Source organism: Cydia fagiglandana, chromosome 4, assembly GCF_963556715.1.
Source record: "Cydia fagiglandana chromosome 4, ilCydFagi1.1, whole genome shotgun sequence".
In the NCBI taxonomy this organism is placed as follows: domain Eukaryota; kingdom Metazoa; phylum Arthropoda; class Insecta; order Lepidoptera; family Tortricidae; genus Cydia; species Cydia fagiglandana.
The window spans coordinates 11,451,636-11,471,692 of NC_085935.1; the positions used below are offsets into that span (position 1 = coordinate 11,451,636).

General features: G+C 38.3%; 1 protein-coding gene across 1 annotated transcript in view; it reads left to right on the forward strand.

The window, feature by feature from the left end:
• The first annotated feature begins 290 nt into the window (after window positions 1-290).
• Window positions 291-20,057, forward strand: part of LOC134663737 (homocysteine S-methyltransferase-like) — a 35,489-nt gene continuing 15,722 nt past the window's right edge. The window contains exons 1-2 of the mRNA XM_063520202.1: window positions 291-439; window positions 16,934-17,132. Of these exons, the coding sequence (XP_063376272.1) occupies window positions 16,952-17,132 (181 nt within the window). The 5' untranslated portion in view covers window positions 291-439; window positions 16,934-16,951. The remainder of the gene's footprint in view (window positions 440-16,933; window positions 17,133-20,057) is intronic.

A 20,057-nucleotide genomic window follows, 5' to 3' on the forward strand; every position in this document is an offset into this window, starting at 1 on the left:
TGCAGACTTTTCTTGGTCCGACTCTATCATACAGAAAACTAAACAAGCGAAACGTTTTTCATGTCGTTAGGCTGGTTGGTATTATGAGCTGTCGTTAAGCTTGTTGACTTGACTCAGCCTTGTTAAATAATTATTTATTCATTATGTTAATATTGTTGTTGCTCCGTTAACGTTTCATTTTCAATCATTTACCGATCTTCGAACCGAGTGGTCTCAAGTAGCCTAAACTATTGTTATGTGTTTAAACTAATGTATTTTGTCCAGAAATAAACGCAGATTAACCTTGTGCGCGGAGTCGCCGGTACAAACGTGCGATACGCGTGTGTTTGCGATAGTGTTTGTCTGCGCCTCGCGTCGCCTTGTTGACTCTCTATTAAACATAGACTCATTTAAATATTCCATTCGAATATTCGCTTAGAAAAAAGGTTCTGATTTGTACGTGAGTAATCTATTTTTGATTTTTTAGATGTAGGTATTTGGATAATTTTTGTCAAGTATACCTCAAAATAAAACTGAGAAGTCGTTACAACGATTTAGTTATTAAATATTGTTGTAGCTCACATTGTTATTCGAAGTTTGATATCATTTTGAACAAGATTATAAATTATTGTTTTCTTAAAATTAATTTGGAAAATAATCTACCGATACCGGTTGCATATACATAGATAAGTATCCTATCAATACATTTTGATTTATTTTGTGGTTTTTCAATCATTATTATTTGTGTGCTTTTTTCTAGAATAACAAACTTTATTTATGTATTAACTAGGTATATTTTTAGTTGCCTGCGTGTTTTTCTGTGCGTATATACAGATATATGTATTGATTATTTATGAGCCGGCTTCACATACCTATTTAACTTAGTGATATAGATAGTTTACTCAGTGGTTGTGTAATTTATTCACGGGTTAACATATTTAGTTGCCAACCAAAACCAAGTATTTGCTTATTGGCGAGTATGTTCGTAGTTTGCACGTGTTAATAACATTTCTGAATTAATCTATAATTTATTGCTCGCTTTCACAAATGAGTTGGTAACCAAACGTGTGACAAGCAGATTATTTAAATTAAATTCATTTTGAATTTTAAACACCATATTTAATATACCTAACCAATTTTTACGGCCTCCTAGCCTAGTCAGTAGTTACCCTGCTACGAAGCACAAGGTCATGGGTTCGAATACTTGTAAGGACATATATTTGTGTGTTTATCACACATAGTTGTTCCTGAGTTATTGATGTTTCTATATACATATATACGTATTTATACAATATAACTTCGTACTAGTGGCTCTGTGAACTGTAGACCTCGTAAACCACCAAGGCCGCCATTTTGAAAAAATAAAAGCTATTTAATCATCAAACCTGCTCACAAAATTTAACGTGAATTGGTTGACGACCAGTTCCGGACTTAAGGTACGAATTCATTTTTGGAAAAGCTGAAATGGTTTACTGAGCTTACTGTGGGACTAGGTCGATCAGTGTAAAATTATTACGTATTAATTTACTTTTACATCGCGCGACACTCTTGTTTTAAGCGCGACCATCATACGCCGACAGTATTAACAAACTCTAGTGTAGAGACCGTCTAAATAATTTCATATTGTATTGAAAATATAATAATTGTTTCTAAAATTAAATAGCATGCCTTACAAATATAATATAATAAAAAGTAATCGTCCATTAATTCATTATTGATTTGGTACTTGGACCAGGATCGGGTTTTGTAACTAAAATCCCCCTAACTCCTTTTATAATAACAACATCTTAAGACAACTGCTTACCTATAGTATATATACTCGTATATTTTATCAACTGTTGCTTATTTATATTTTAACGAGAAAAATAAAGTGAATATGTTTATAAAAAAATTAATCATATCATTATTAATATCACTGTTTATACGGCACTGTCACTAGATTAAAACGTGAAGAATCTAATTATATAAAACTCGCAATGATGTTAAGGTGAACGACCGGATTTTTAGCGATAGAGGAATGGCACTCGGTATTAATTTCTCGGGTAATAAAATTCTTAAATTCGTTGATCGTCCTAAATTTTATAATATATATATATACAACTATTTTTATTTGGGCATTTAAGGCGTACAAATGAGTATAAGGTCAGTGAGTCGTATCAGAATTTTTTGAATTGTTTGTACTTATGACTAAAATTTTGTCTATCATAACTTTTTCCTTCTAAATTTATAAGAAATTTAAAGATGGTAAGTACTTACCGCCTCTTTGATTATATCGTTACTTCGTAAATAGAAGGTATATGAATGTTGTGACTATTCCGTCTTTATCGGCGTATTTTTATTCCCGGTGGGTAATGATATGAATAGGACTGCCAATCCCGTATTCTATATTCAATCTCAGTGTCTGCGGAAAGAAATATTTTCAGTCCCGTGAGATCCCGATATTTCAATAATTCCACATAGGAATTAACGCTATTTATACAAGGCATAGAGCTTTTACAAATATTCTTATCAATTCAAATTAAGTCACCCAGTGTTCGTTGATGTTTGTATGGTTAGGTAGAGTCTGGTTACTGAAATTTTACTTAAATGTTTGGCGGGACATTCAAAAAATCTTGGGCTGGTCACACTTTGTGTAGTAGGAATTATAGTTTTGATACTAGAAAATATTATTGATTTTCTATGCACACGCAAGATACCTAAGGATATAAGTTAAATATACGTTGACATGCACTCAAAGTCAGCTCACATCATTTTCACCACTATGTAAAGTACAGTCAACGATAAACACATATGTTAACACTTTCTCACCATATACCATTGTAACAAGGCGAAAAATGAAATGTAGTGTAAATAAGACCATGCTCGATAATACCGTAATATTAATCCATTACCAAAAAAATACATAATTTCTATGCCAAATATGCTAAATGCTAAGTATCAAAATATTTATAGAGCACCAACCTCATAATTTGTTTACATTTGTTGAGGAATTGTAAACATTGCAGTTTTTCGTTATATAACGCTACACGTCGACTTCGCACATTGTCGTAATTATTTACGAGCTTAAATTAGTATTTTATACAATCGTGATATAATAGAGAGCTTTTCAGTCGAGTACCGTGTTTAGGCAACGAAGCTTGCTGAGTTGCCTAAGTCAGGTACGAGATTGAAAAGCTTGATTATATCACTATTGTATACAATACTTTTTCTACGAGCCAACAAAAATAATACTTTTAACTAGTAGAATCATACAAACAAACCAAACCAAAAGTATACACAGCTAAGATACGCAAGCAGCCGCGATACCTTCATACTGGCACGCGCCCCGACCGCCGCGCCCGGCGCGTTCGTCAACGACACCTTCTCGTAACTCATGAGGCCCTGGTACTTGCTCCGCGCTAAATAAAATTTTTAGACAGCTGTTTTCTCGATTTTGGCCACCCTAGCCTATGGAGACTAACAAGCAACACTAAGTGGTTTTCGTAGTCTATGGATGTTGCTATTTTAAGGGTGTCACATGCGCGTTTCTGACTTATGAACCAATTGTTTCTACTATACAACCTAAAATAAATAATTAATTTGAGCTTTGGTTTTGTTTCGTCCTGTTGATCGCGGAGAGCTGTGATTGGTCAATTTCATTATAGTTGACTAAACTGTATCATAATGAATATTATACTTGAGTTAGGAGCCCATACATTAAAAATACCCAATTGAAGTTTGGTATAAGAAATTTTAATTCAAGAATTATAGTCGACGAGTAGGAAAAATAGTTTGCGAACCTCAATCAGTATAGATATTATTAATATTATTTAAAATATATCCCTTATAAACGGAAAACAATTTGAATGAATTACATAAATTGACAACTGACTTTTAGCTTTTTTTTTAATCATAGACAATTGGTGATACAACAACGAAATATCTGTCAACAATTTTTGGCTAGCCAGACTCTACTAGTTTTATTATGTGTATAAATAATTTAAAAAGTAACGAACATTAGAATGACCGATGATACGCTTGAATTTGTTTTTTTTTTGATCTTCATTATACATGCCATACTGAAAGTTTCTGGATTCTGATATATGAGAAGACTTATTTTTTCTAGGTGGCCAGTCCAGAAATTTTCAATATGCCCTAAGTATTTAGTACTTACCGCTACATTTATTATAACCAAAACTTTACACAGAATGTCGGAAGCATCAATTTTTTTTAAATCTTTTTAGCAACTGCCTCGGAATCCCACGCTTGTAATCACGTATTTTGTTGTCAACGTTCGAATCGGCCTCCTCTAGTCATTCTATAAACTTATGGACAAGAAGCGTGAAAACATGTTCATATACTTATAGCCTTATATTGTTATAGTTGCGTATGGGAGTCATTGTTTTCGGGTTTCGGTCTCGTGCCGACGGTAATTCATTTTAACACCCTCGCACCCAGGTGGGATGTCGAGACGCTTAAAATATCGTTATCAACGAAAACAATATTTCTTAAGCAGTAAAAATGCCTCGACGGCTTTGCCGAGCTGCTGAGTTTTTCCTGTAGTGATTTATGTTTAATTAGAGTGTCCTTCACATTTTTGTGTCATTCGCCATTCCGAATTTAAGAAGTCCCCAAGAGCTGCAAAGGCTGATAATTATTCTGGTGAATAGGAAACAATTACCAGCTATTAATGACATTTGGGGGTCATTCGTAAATGATGTCACAGGTTAAGGGGTTGGGAGGGGGTCATGAACATGTGACATGCTGTGAAAAGGGGGAGAAGAGTCACTTTGTCACTGAAATTCTTGACGTCACTTTAACTTCTTCCGTAACCGAAAACAGTTATGATATTTTTATATTCGCGGTACAGTATTTAAATAATATAAACAAACACTTGTTGCAATGATAATCGTTATTACTTACTTATCTTATTACTATTCCTAATCGGTTTAGTGTTATGGCATTTCTAATATTGCTATTATCAAAATATTTTTTATAAAAATAAAAAAACCCTTCTCAAATTGCCGATTTCAATAAAAATATAATTGCCAAATATGTGACGTTACACCAGGGGGGAGGGGTTTGCCAAATGTGACTAGTGTAACAAGGAACAGGCAAGAGGTCAAAAAACGTATACTTTATGGATAAGGGGTCATCCATCCGTCTAGAATAAATATTGTAATTATAAGTTGCAGAATTGTTTTGAACGTTTGGAATAATAAAAGGTACATGGTTATCCAGAACTAGATTGAGTATTAATTAAGTACGTCAGGTGTGAGGTGAGAACCAAAATTCGCGAATTGCAAAAATATAACTACCTAAACAAATTTTAACCTTATTCTGGTACTCGCACGGTTCACCATGGCTCTTAACTCGTGTTAGTAATTAGTGAGTTTTGGTTGTCATCTGACGATAATTTATTATGATTTGAAATTACTTACTTCTATTAACATTTTTCTGTGTATATTTTACGTTAACATATTTTTTGTAATTGTTGTCAATTTAGCTTCAGATGGCTTTAGGTAGTTATTCTTCAATAGGTACTACAATTACTCATTCTTGCCTTTTTACGATACATTGTGACATAATTTATCAAATATATTAATATGTGCAATTTTCTATGTTGCAGATAAGAAACCTTAAAATTAAGATTTAAAAAGGTGAATGGTACAATACCCACGTTAGTATAGAAACATAGTCGAAAACCGCTACCAATTTACTTGGTGGGTACATACCGCTCTAATAATGACATAAACATCCATTTCGGTAAACAATAACTAATTTATTAGGGTTCCGTACCCAAAGGGTAAAACGGGACTCTATTACTAAGACTTCGCTGTCCGTCCGTCCGTCCGTCTGTCACCAGGCTGTATCTCACGAACCGTGGTAGCTAGACAGTTGAAATTTTCACAGATGATGTATTTCTGTTGCCGCTATAACAACAAATACTAATAAAAACTTTTTACAAAAAAAAGAAAACCGACTTCAAAAAGGATGAAATAAAATATTATCCTTTTTAAGTCTATGCGTTACCAACTGATATGTTTGAAGTCGGTGCCAAGCCAAGTAGTAACAATACCCGTCAAAAATAATCAGCTTTATGACTATAAATCCCATTAGAACTGTACTTAATAACTATTATAAATGTGCAAGTAATTTTGTCTGCCTCTTTGTCGCCTTTTCATGGCTAAACAGCTGAACCGCTTTAGGTGAAATTTGGCAACAAATCCTTGAATTGTTTTATATTTTGAGCGCGACGCATGAATGAAAAACAACATCATGATTAACACTAAATTCGTGGACCTACTTTAATCAATATGTAATCAGGAATTTTCTCGAGTCCGTCTGGGAAATTATAATTCCTGTCACTACACTAAATCCATCCTCCGCCCCGCCACTGACCCAATCCCTCAACCCCCCCGATCACTCTACCTCACAGCGCATCAACCCCTGATCCATGTACCCCTCGGCCCTGAACCAACAGCCCTTCAACCACCATTACCCGACCCCTTAACTCCTAACCCTAACCCCCGATCAGTACCTATCCTTACCAGCTTACCAAGAGTTTGACATTGATTTATTCGCTAGCGTGTGTGTAACTTACCTACTTTCTTTGCATCTCGCTCGTACTGGCATATTAGTGCGAGCGAGATGCATAAAAAGTAAGTTACGAAAGCGTTAGCGTCGCTAACTTAGCGAATATGTCAATGTCAAACTCGTGGTAAGGCTACACGTGCACTACATCAAATTGGCGGTGTTCGGAAGCAAATGCTCAAGTTACTTTAGAAAACACCGAAATCACTTTACATGTGCCTTTAAAAATTGAGGAGTTCCCTCAATTCCTTATGGATTCCATCATCAGACCAGAACCAAAAATAATACGGAAACACCTTGGAGGCAACTCCTTCCAAACAAAAAAAGAATTACTCAAATCGGATCACAGGTGCCGAAGTAATCGCTGAACATACTACATTTAAAAAATCATCATCATTATCATCAAAACAATCATCATCATCAGGTCTATTTCGTCAAAGTGGTGGTTTTCGGGAGAAAATGCTCGACTTGCTTAAGAAAACACCCAAATCACCATGCATGTGCCTTTAAAAATTGAGGAGTTCCCTCAATTCCTCATGGATCCCATCATCAGAACAGAACCAAATTAAAATGGGACCAACTCGGAGGTAGCTCCTATCAAACAAAAAAAGAATTACTCAAATCGGACTACGGATGTCGGAGTAATCGGTGAATGTACATAGAAAAAAAAAATAGCCACAACCGAATACAGAACCTCCTCCTTCTACGAAATGGAAGTCGGTTAAAAAACAGAATAAAATAAAGATATAATGGGGCTCCCATACAACAAACGTGATTTTTGACCAAAGTTAAGCAACGTCGGGAGTGGTCAGTACTTGGATGGGTGACCGTTTTTTTTTGTTTTTTTTTTGCATTATAGTACGGAACCCTTCGTGCGCGAGTCCGACTCGCACTTGCCCGGTTTTTTATTTAATTTAAAGCCTCTAAAGCCCCCTCCAGACTATGCGCGTGAATCGCGCGCGAAGCCGCGAATGCGAGTGTGGATTCGATTTTCGCAGACAGCGAAATCGACTCCACACTCGCGTTCGCGGCTTCGCCCGCGATTCACGCGCATAGTCTGGAGGGGGCTTTAGAAATTCTACATGATTTGCATTCGAAGAGGTTCCGTAACCCCCTGAAACCTTATTAATAATAGTCTAGATTCAATCACGTAGGTACCTGTTTATTACCATAACGGCGTTTCACACGTGTTATGGGCGTTTCGAAATTAAAACCGGTTAAGTCTCGTCCCGTTTAATTAAAACGGCGTGTGAAAATCGGTAGTCCCTAACTACCTAAACATAAAACCGACGATGCCAGGTAAGTGAGGTAAGTAAGTATACACGGTGTAACGCTCCTTTCTTTCGGGTTGTGATTAATAACCGGTTGAATTATCATTCGCATTCAGGGCCGCAGTCCTTATCATCCAGTGCCTATTATTCGTTTTTGTTTACTTCGTTAAAAGGTTAAAAGTGTGTTCTTCTTATATAGTTTGGTGTATTCGTTTCTGTTTACTTGGTGGTGTCATATATCTTCATCCTGCCGGCCTAGCCAAGGTTACAATCGCTATCGCTTCGACAACGAAAAGCATTATGTCTCTCTATCACTCTTCCATATAAGTGCGACAGTGACAGTTGCGTTTCGATCGCTACGGAGCGTAAGCGATCGGCATCTTGGCTACGCGGCCTGTACTGTTATTATTAAATAAATCGGCACTTTGTGTTCGATTAGTATTTAAATGCGAAAACAACTCTTTATTTCTTTATTACACAATATGCTAGGACGAGAAAATTAAACCTCTAGTGCATGTCATAAAAATATTTGCATTAATTTGAACTTAATGCACTAGAGGCTTAAGTATGTACCTATATGATGTATGTATTGACGCGCGTTAAAATGTTATCAGGTCGTTACATTGAAAGTACATTACCTATACTATGTAGTCTTATTTGTATTATATAGTATTATAATGATAAGAACACCCTCACAGATCTTTACTCTGACCCCACTCTCGTTGTCAAGTCACGTTTCTGATAGGTAGGTCAGAAAGATTTATCATTTACTTACTTAAATAGCGTTCGTCTTCTGTAGGCAATCATAAAGTATATAACCAATACCTAGAAGAACTTTGATAATGCTGTGATAATATTAACAATAGATATTGTGTTTAATTATAATAGTTAATCATTAGTTAATCACTTTGTTGTTGTTCGACTTGTGTAGGTAGGTACCTATGTACACCGAGTAGGTGCTCAGTATACATTTGCACATAATGCTGCCGTGTATACATGAAAGTTGTTCGAATGGGCTTTATCAATATGTTCCAATAAGCATTGATACATGGCAATGCCAGCCGATGCACGGCAGCCGATGTAAATGTCCTATTAGTGGTTTCTCAGAACAGTTGCCAAGAAAACGGATATCAATGTTTCGTATCTACTATCTACTAAGTTCTCCCTGTTTCCATTAGGTAGATATTTCACCTTCATTTTTATATGAAGTACCTACCTACACTACCTAGGTATAACCATTCAAAGGCGTGGTGTTAAACACAAATATCAAAACAGTGGAGGCTGACTTGAATCATCTTGATGAAGTATTCAATGAGCCGAAAGATGATTAGAAAATTAATTTATGTGCTTCCATCTTAAGGCCCCTTGGGACCCGTGGGTTCAGGTTTTTCTCACTCTCACTGAGCGTATGGGTGAGCGAGACGGCTGTGCGTGTCCGGGATCGCGGATATCATATTATATTTTTGAACTTTTTTTGTAAGTTTTAACAAAAAAAGTAACCGATATTTTCGCTCAAAAATAAAATATTGTTGATGTTCGTGATTTTTATCTATAAGTAAAGTCAAAAGTAAGGTTTCGAATCGATTAAGTTACTAAAGAAAGGCCTCAAGATTGCTAATTAAATTTGGCAACCGGGCTACTAATGGATTACCGAAATTTTTTTGCCAGATTTTCATATCCCAAACAATCTATCCCAAAAATATAAAAGCCAACTAATCATTTCCCAACTAAACAAGACGCATATAAATATTTTCCAAGAGAACGATATGCAAAAAAATATTTTGACATTTCCTTACTTTGGCAACATTTAGTTTACCAAATTTTAATTACTCGAAATTATTAGTTGCCAAAGAATACAAAAACCATAACAAAACATGACAAATGTTACAGTTATCAAAACAGAAATTGCCAATTTTTATTTGAACAAATTTTAATTACTCCTAATGAGTACTTACCAAAGAAAACAAAAACCAAAACAAAACTCATGGGTCCATATTGGCTCATATACAATTCATTATTCGAATATTTCTAATAATACCGCTTTGTAGTCATAATCATCGTTTCTCCGAAAATTATTACTCATATATTTTTTTAATAGTTTTTTGTGCTACTACCTACATTATTCATAACGATACATACATAATAATCCGATACATACTCATAATATTGTCACTGAGAATGTATCTGTGCCCATAATGTTATTTGTAAGAATTTCTCGAAGACTAAGGCGAGCATTTGCTCTCGCTACGCTCGCTCACTGTGAGGGTCACAGGATTTCGGTTCTGTGAGGTTCTTACCTAACCTAACCCACCATTATGACAGCATTTCGGTTCTGTGAGGGTCGCAGTTCTAACCTAACCTAACCCACCTTTCCGGCAGCATTTCGGTTCTGTGAGGGTCGCAGTTCTAACCTAACCTAACCCACCATTCTGGCAGCATTTCGGTTCTGTGAGGGTCGCAGTTCTAACCTAACCTAACCCACCTTTCTGGCAGCATTTCGGTTCTGTGGGGGTCGCAGTTCTAACCTAACCTAACCCACCATTCTGGCAGCATTTCGGTTCTGTGAGGGTCGCAGTTCTAACCTAACCCACCTGTCTGGCAGCATTTCGGTTCTGTGGGGGTCACAGTTCTAACCTAACCTAACCCACCTTTCTGGCAGCATTTCGGTTCTGTGAGGGTCGCAGTTCTAACCTAACCTAACCCACCTGTCAGAAAGGTGTTTCTGGCAGCATTTCGGTTCTGTGGGGGTCGCAGTTCTAACCTAACCTAACCCACCATTCTGGCAGCATTTCGGTTCTGTGAGGGTCGCAGTTCTAACCTAACCCACCTGTCTGGCAGCATTTCGGTTCTGTGGGGGTCACAGTTCTAACCTAACCTAACCCACCTTTCTGGCAGCATTTCGGTTCTGTGAGGGTCGCAGTTCTAACCTAACCTAACCCACCTGTCTGGCAGCATTTCGGTTCTATGAGGGTTACAGTTCTAACCTAACCTAACCCACCTTTCTGGCAGCAGTTCGATTCTGTGAGGGTCGCAGTTCTAACCTAACCCACCTTTCTGGCAGGATTTTAACCTGACTTGACCTACAGGTGCATGCTGTTATAAATAAAATCAAATATGTCAAAATCGACATGTCGAGTAATAATATATGTTTAAATTTTAGTAATAGAGATATTTATGTAGAATGACATTATGAATATAATAAATTCGAAGTTCCAATGAGTACTTATTGTTTAAAATGAAAATGTACAATGATCATTAGGATGTAAAATTATATGAGATACATTTTCGGAGTTTCAATAATCGAATTTGCAATTTTATATGAATTGTGCGCACCCGGTTTAGACTACCGCAACATATTCAAAAGTATGGCTTAATTGATAAAAAAACGATTGTGGCAGATAACAATCACTTTTTTTAAAGCAAGGGAGTCGGCAACCGCTCTATTTTGTAAAGTAGTGGATTGCTATACATTTATTTGAACAAACATTTTATAAGTAAAGATATTTTTGGACAAAATAATTTTGTCCAGAGATTTATTTGACGAAAATAAATTTGAGCGAACATTTTATAGTCTAAGTAAAACATTTGAGAAAAAAACAGTTGGTCTTATAAAAGTTGCAAAGTAATAGTTTGGGAAATGATCATTTGTCGGAATTTAAGTTTGTTAAATGTTCATATGGGAAAGATTGAGTTGACAAACGTGCAGTTGGTAAAATTTGGTTGGGAAACGAAATTTGGTCAAAAAAGTTTCGGTATATTAAAAGGATCCCTTGGCAACCATATTGTGTTCTAAAAAAGCTAAGAATTTTCAAAAACTTTGCTGTCTGGACCTACGGCACCTTAAGGTATCTTTTTAATAAAGCGTTATCGGTTACGTTTCTGCTCTTGTATCTACTTGATGCAATAACTGTGGAGGTGTTAGCTATGTATCCTACGAGCACAGATTATATAATAGTTCACTACAAGTAACGGTCGGGCATTACAAGTCGTAAATAAAAATCTGTTTTATTATTAAATCTATATTATATTATTGAATATGTTTCAATTAATTTAATTACTAAGTTGTTTTAATCCGCTTTTTTAAACGAACATAGTCTAAATATAATAATTAGGTAGGTATTACCCTCGTATTACCTACTATCGTTAATATATACCAACCTATTTAGAATGGAGATAATCATTTGCTTAATTTTATCGTGATTATTCATTAGTCCAGCATTTTAGCTCAAGTGTAGGTAAGTACAGTCACCTGCAATAATATGTTACACAACGAAGGCCGCAAAAATATGTGACACGCTCTTATTGCTCTACAAATAAGATCGTGTCACATATTTTTGCGGCCTTCGAAGAGTGACATATTATTGCAGGTGACTGTACTACAGTTCCATCTGGAAGAAAGTACACGATCATATGAAATATAATTTTATTATAAATTGGTTGCTTATGCAGTAATTGGATATGATGATGTCGTCGTTGTCTATGTGACAGCGTGATAAAACCGTGTCCGTCACTCTCTATCCCACGGTGTTAAAAAGTGACAGTTATTTTATCACCATCCATAATCACCACCAGATAAAGCCATCCATAATACGCCGGCAGGTATATGAAAATATATGTGCAGTGTGCAAACAACTCGTCAAGTTGTTGTACCTAATATTCTCTCACATTTACGTTCCAATTTTAAATTTTTCATGGTTTTAGAAAAAAAAAGCTGTTGAAGTTACAATAAAACTGCTACGATTGTAAAAAGGTTGTTACTATACTGGCACATGAGATTTCAGATGATTTGACAATAAACGTCAGTCAGCTATAAACCGGCTTTTAATTATTACATTGGCGACAGGATTTCGGATTTTATTTGTATTTTCAGTTAATTTATCGGGCTATTTAGTATTTAAAAATGCCTTTCGGGAAGTTGGAACCGTTTGACTTGACATCTAAACAGTGGCCGGCATATATCCGCAGAGTGGAACAGTACATGGTATTAAATGAAGTGAAGACCGAACTGAAGGTGCCTCTGCTGATAACAGTTGTCGGGCATGCCACGTATACTCTTATGTGCGATTTGTGTTCACCGACACTTCCTGAGGCCAAAACATTTGAAGAGCTGGTAAAATTATTAACTGATCATTTGGAACCGCAGCGATCCGAGATTGCCGAGCGGCACGTCTTTAGGCTGCGCCGACAGCGAGTTGGCGAGCCGCTCGCAGAATATTTGCAGAACTTAAAGCATTTAGCGAGCACTTGCAGTTTCGGCACCAAGCTCGAGGAGAATCTGCGCGACCAGTTCGTGTCGGGACTGGCAAACGAGGCGATGCGATCTCGGATATTCGCTGAAAAAAATATTCAGTATAAAGAAGCGGTGGAGCTGGCTCTCGCCCTAGAGGCCGCGGAGAAGCACGCGGAGGTGAGCGGCGCAGTGGTGGCGCCGGCGAGCACCTCGGGCTGCGACGGCGGCGGCGGCGATATTGGCGAAGGTTTGCATCACGCGAGTGCTCGGCGCGATAGGCGCGGGCCCGGAGCCGGCGGCGGCGCGGCCGCGGCCCGGGGCGGCACGGCGCGCGGCAACCAGGCGCAGTGCTGGCGGTGCGGGAAGGCGCACCGGCCGGACAAGTGTAAATATATGCATTACAACTGTGATGAATGCAACACGCGCGGTCACTTGAAGGTGATGTGCGGTCAAGGACGCGAAGAGGCTCGTCGACAGTTCGAACGGCAAAATTACATGGACGAAGAATCTGAATGAGGATTTATTTACTACGTAAGTTTCACCGCAAGGTAACAAACCTTATTTTATAACATTGAATGTTGACGGACAAGATGTTGTTTGTGAGATCGATACGGGTAGTCGTATTTCTGCTATTAATGAGGACTTTTATAAGCAGAAGTTTGCTCATAAAATAATTAAACCTAATGATAGTTTCTTTCGCGCCTACTCTGGGTCACCAATCGAAGCCCTTGGATACTTATGAGTTGACGTTGCGCTAAACGGTATCAGGAGTAACTAACTTGCCATTGTACGTCATTCAAAACGGAGGGCGGCCCCTTTTGGGTCGTGAATGGATACGTGCTCTTAAGGTCAAACAGTTATAAATGAGATAGTGGAGGGGGACAGACTGGTGACCCAGCTGTGTAGTAAGTTCCCAGAGGTGTTCACGGATAAATTAGGTACTTGTAAAAAAGGCATTCAATTACAGCTCACAGACCACAACCCTGTTTATGTTCGTGCGAGGCCGGTACCGCTCGCGTTGCGCGAACGGATTGAACGCGGACTTACACGACTGGAGCGCAACGGAATCCTGTGCCGCGTTGATCATTCTGACTATCGAGCCCCAATAGTACCGGTAGTTAAACAAAATGGAGAATTGCGCATTTGTGGTGATTACAAGGTGACGGTAAATCCTAAGCTTAAGCGTGATTCCTTACCTCGCACAGAGGAGCTGTTCGCTAATCTTAGCGGGTGGGAGCAGTACATTACACTGGATTTACGTCACGCTTACGAACAGTGTCTGTTGACGGAGGACTCGCAGCCGTGCACTGCAATCACCACTCATGTGGGTACATTTGTGTACCGTCGCATACCGTATGGGCTTTCGGACATTCCGGAGAGGTTCCAAAGGCTTATGGAGGAAACTATGCGCAGGATTCCTAATTGTGTTGTTTTCCTGGATGACATTTGCGTGACCGGGTCTAATAAACAGCCGCACAAACTAAACTTGCGCGCTGTACTTGAACGCTTCGCACCATGGGAATGACCTTATTAACAAAGATGGTTAACGACCAGATCCGATTAAGCTAGACGCCATTTCCAATGCTCCAGAACCGAAAGATGTATCGCAACTTAAAAGTTTTCTCGGGCTGTTGAATTATTACGGAAAGTTTATACCAAATGTAAGCCCTTTGTTGCTTCCGTTGCATGCGTTGTTAAGAACCATAGTTTGGAAATGGGTTTCCGCTTGTATGCAGGTCTTTTTAGAGGCGAAACAATTTTTTGTTAGGTAAACTGTTGATAGCAGCGCCTATAACCTCGGAGACTGTAAGCTATGTTAAATTAGTTGAAGGCGGATTCCGTTTTAAATAGAATTTATGGTTATGTTCTGTTTGAGTGGCCGTCTGTCGCGAGCTGTGAGGATGAGAAACATGGACGCTCGTACAACTATCCTTACGTTCCGATCCGTAGGTATTTGCGCGGTTTGGCTTTCCTGAGCAGCTCGTGACCGACAATGGTTCGCCATTCTTATCTAATGAGTTTAAGAAGTTTTTTGTAGAATATTATATTAAGCACGTTACGTCAGCCCCATACAGGTCATAAGGCAACGGTGCCGCTGAAAATGCGATAAAAACAAAGAAGCTATGAAAAGAGCTCTGTACGAAGGCGCGGACGTACCTACCGCTCGCTCCTAATACGTTTATTTTCCAATACCTATCTTAACTGTGTTCGTAAGAGGGGAGAAGTGGTCGTAAGGTAGGGTGAAGTCGCAAACTGGTCCAGTTTCGTATACGGTTGATATGGGTCAGGGAATCGAATGGCGAAGGTATGTAGATCAAGGGTGTGGGTGCTGACGAAGCGTTTGAGGATGCATCGGACGGTGAAGTTCAGGCAGCACCAGAGCAGCCTTTGACGCAGCACGTTTCCGCTAGCGCGGGTGTCCTTACGCCACCGGTGGATGCTCTGGCCGCGCCACCGCCCGATGCTTCCGCCCGTGCGTTGCGCGCTTGGATGCGGGCTAGTCTAGCTAAGTAAGTGTAGTGTTAGTCAGTAAATAGTACTAGTTGTGTTTATGTCTCTGGTTGTGTTTTATTATGGTAAATCGTTTAAACGTTTAGTTAAAACTTTATTTTACTATACCGGGTAACTAACTTAAGAGGGAGAGATGCTACGATTGTAAAAAGGTTGTTACTATACTGGCACATGAGATTTCAGATGATTTGACAATAAACGTCAGTCAGCTATAAACCGGCTTTTAATTATTACAAAAACTACCAAAGTGCAATACCACAAGCCCATTGTAATTATACTTAGATTTAGATATTAGGTAGCCTACCTGTAGCGGCTGTACCAAGTTAGCTGCACTTACCTGCCTTTAACAAAACAGCGAAAGTGCTTTTTTGTAATCCTTTACCCTTTGTTTGATCAACAGAGCTCTGAGATTTCAATAAGTAAAAGGGTATCTCGGATACCTATACCCCCGTTACTTAGTACATTAAATTATTCGCAACCGTTGTCAATAACGACTGGCGTTTTCCTTCTTCCTTTACGTTTCCCAGGCCTAATGATATTGTGCGCATTATGCTTTCAGGGAAAAGGTAGGCACGTTTATTTCATCAGAAACTACCTATTTAATGACAAATCGCCTAAAAGATACAATACAAAGGACAATGGCCCTGCATTGGTTGCTCGAACAAGAATGATAACCGATATTTGTTAGGGTTCAATATATCATTTATATTCCGTTGTTCGATACAACAAGCAAATGACCGGCGAGGGACATTATCGGGTTATTTTATCGTTTCGTGTAATTATTTTCTTCTGAAAACTATACCCTTTTGAAACTACTAGTTATTTCCAGGCAGAGTTATAAGTTATATGAACGTTTCAGCCCGTGCTTTAAAGACGTCTGAAAAATTACTTTCCGTTTGTCATGTTCCTACTAGCCGTGGCGAATTGTTAGAACCTAGAATTTCATTTCGCAATTGCATTGTTCGTTTTAGAAATGAGCTAAGCAAGCGGGATATTTTTTTCGTAATTAAACTATCATTTAAAACTTCACATCTATTGTAGGTACCAACTTAACCTATACATAGGTAAATGTAATAGACGTTTGATTTATGTTCCGTATTGAGAGTTAAATACCTTTTGCTACCACGACTGTTATTCATCTATTGTACAGACTAAAGCCCGCGTTCGCTCTCACCGGAAGCGTGGAACTATAAAAACGTTTTTTTATGTTAATTTTGAACAGTAATATAGGTACTTACTCACTGCAAAGTTTAGCTTTACCAGTGAGCGATAACTTTTAGAGATTTTCATGCCCTCTATGACCTTTGATCTGTAATATATAGGCTGCTTGGATTTGTTAAAAATGACCATAGCCTATTGTTTGTGACAGTTGTATCTGACGCGAGTGATGACTCCAACGAACGGCGAGGCGGTGGAGCCTCCGGAGGTGGTTGTGCTGGACGGGGGCTTCTCGTCGCAGCTGTCGTGCCACGTGGGCCACGTCATCGACGGCGACCCGCTCTGGAGCGCCCGCTTCCTCCACACCAACCCCGAAGAAGTCGTCAACGCGCATTTGGACTTTTTGAGAGGTAATGTCTAATTTAAAAGTGGAAAAATTACTGGATTGGGTGAGACTTGAACTTACGGCCTCTGGATCGATACTCCAGCGCTCTGCCAACTGAGCTACCAAGACCTCATCTATAACCAGCGAATCTTTACACCATATGGGTCTAGGGGTCTAGCGACATCATGGTGCAAATTGGCCTTAAAGATGTCGATCAAACATCGTTTCGACAAAACAAAATTGATTTTAGCCAGCCCTATATTTACTTATAACAAATACGGTGTACGTAATCACTAATCAAACATGTAAAAAACCGGGCAAGTGCGAGTCGGACTCGCGCACGAAGGGTTCCGTACCATAATGCAAAAAAAAAACAAAAAAAAGCAAAAAGAAAACGGTCACCCATCCAAGTACTGACCCCTCCCGACGTTGCTTAACTTTGGTCAAAAATCACGTTTGTTGTATGGGAGCCCCATTTAAATCTTTATTTTATTCTGTTTTTAGTATTTGTTGTTATAGCGGCAACAGAAATACATCATCTGTGAAAATTTCAACTGTCTAGCTATCACGGTTCGTGAGATACAGCCTGGTGACAGACGGACGGATGGACGGACGGACGGACGGACGGACAGCAAAGTCTTAGTAATAGGGTCCCGTTTTACCCTTTGGGTACGGAACCCTAAAAACAAATGCGAGCAGAAGCATGCCAAACAACGATACTAGGTTTACGCTGCCCGTATTTAATTTTAAAAACCGTGATTCTGTTCAATTAAACACCAACAAATAGTTCTTGGCATTTCTTGTTTACTTTGGCTTCCCTTTGCCGTAGCCAAGTTGGAGATTTCAGTTGTTAACGCATGACGTGAACCCCTGCGTAGTTAGGTACCGTAGGTACCTGATCAAATTCTTATACTGGCATGCTTCGTTTGAAAATGAAATAAACTCTTGTTTACGCTACATGTAGTATGTATAACAAGCTCGCAATCACAGAAATAAGCTTTCTGACATTATACACATATATCTTACGCCCTCAACATAAACCCTCTACGGTGCGTTCAAAAACCGCAAATTACGGTCACATAAAGATAAACCGTTTTGTTAGAACTAATTTCTTATGCGTTAAAATGTTTATGCGTTTTGTTATTTCGTTATAACATAGTTGATATTAATATAATTTATTTAATAATGACATTTTCTGAAAAACAAATTAAAACTTTTCTGAAAAATAAATTAAAGGAATGATATAATGCCTTTCATTATGTGACATTCACTTAAATTACGATTAGCTTATTGTACCTACATAAGATTACAATAACATTAAAACTAAAATATGTACCTAATTATTAATTGTTTTTATTACTATTTATTAAAAGTTCTACATACATGACAAAAAACATACAACTAAGGCTTACAAATAAAAATTAAAACTATAAATTTAAGAAAACAAACCGCTCCCTGCCGTTCCCGGTGCAAAGGTGCCCATGATGCTCGCAGCATTTCCACGTGTTTTTTATTCAGCTACAAACATTACTAAGATAAGTCAAAAACTTTCCTCTTTAGCCAAGTTTTAATAAAACTTTGTAAATCCATGTTACAAACTCAATCTAGACAGAAACACGGTGGGAACACGTATCTGAATGTCGATTGGGAACAAAAGACTTCAAAGTACAAAGGCCCAAATTGCAGAATACCTACGTAGGTAGTATTCGCACCGATCTCGTCAAGCCCGATGACATCACGTATCAATACCTGAACGTGACACTGCCACGCACAACTAACCCCTTTGAACTGGAAAGTAATTGCGTTGTTCTACATTCCAAGGCAAAGTTTGAATGAATTTCTGCGCCGCACACAGCCAGCAAACAAGTAAGCTTTCACGTACATATGCGTGTTTTGACGAATTACACGTTAGGTCGCTTTTAGCTCGTCATTTCTTGTATCCAACAGCAAGAGTGCGACCTCGCGTCGTGTCATCGTCCTCTGAAAGCGCTTTTCTTCGCCACAAAACGGACCGTTTCTTTTCATAAGGAAAAGCTGAAAAGTGTCTCCATGCAAATAACTCCCCAGAGGGAGACAGCCTACTGCCTCGCTTTGCTGCCTGCTATGGTAGTGATCATTATGAAAAAAGACATGAAATGGGCCCTTATTTTGTGAAATTTAAAGTTTTTATGCCAGAATTTTCATTTCAACATTTTATGTAGGTGTATTTTAAATGTTTACCGACATACCTATATCGACGTTTAGGAGTTCTGTAATGTTTTAAAAGAACCTATTAATTTACCTAATTATAAATTCAAGTGTTAAAATATGCGAAAAAAAGCGCAGCACTGTTATTTGGCTACGGCTTTCTTATAGCTCACTTTGCGTTGTAATATCCAGCTGTTTCCAAATGATTATTATGATTGACGCTGGTTACAGTTGCCAAGATTTGCCGCTGTTTCTCCCACATTCGCTAACTGCCCCGCATTTGCATAGTGTAGAGTAGACAGGAGGGAAAAGGCAAGAGGCCAAACTTAGCTATAAGTAGGCGCAACACAGCCCGCAGCCGCGGCTCGCAGTGAGCCCGGCTACAGGCCGTAGCTGCCATTAATCACCTTGTCTGTCTAATACGTTTTCATTCGCAAGCCGTGCGCCGTCTTCTATTTACATAATTATTTTCTAGTAGGCATGAGTTCCTTTTGCCGATAAGTTCCTTATTGCTCAACTACTGAGCCTCTTGAAGCGTTACTAAGTTTTAATAATATTAACTTAACTGTTTACGTCTTTTAGCCGCACCCTGCTCACATTTAATACTAACAGTTCGCAGAAGTTTAATATTTATCGAGTTAGTTTACTAATATAAACTTATACGGTATGATTATTTTAGACAGGAGGCTTGTGTATTCGCACAAGATTAATATCGGGTTTCATTTGTTTTAATTAAGATAAGATAAGAACATTTATGATATAT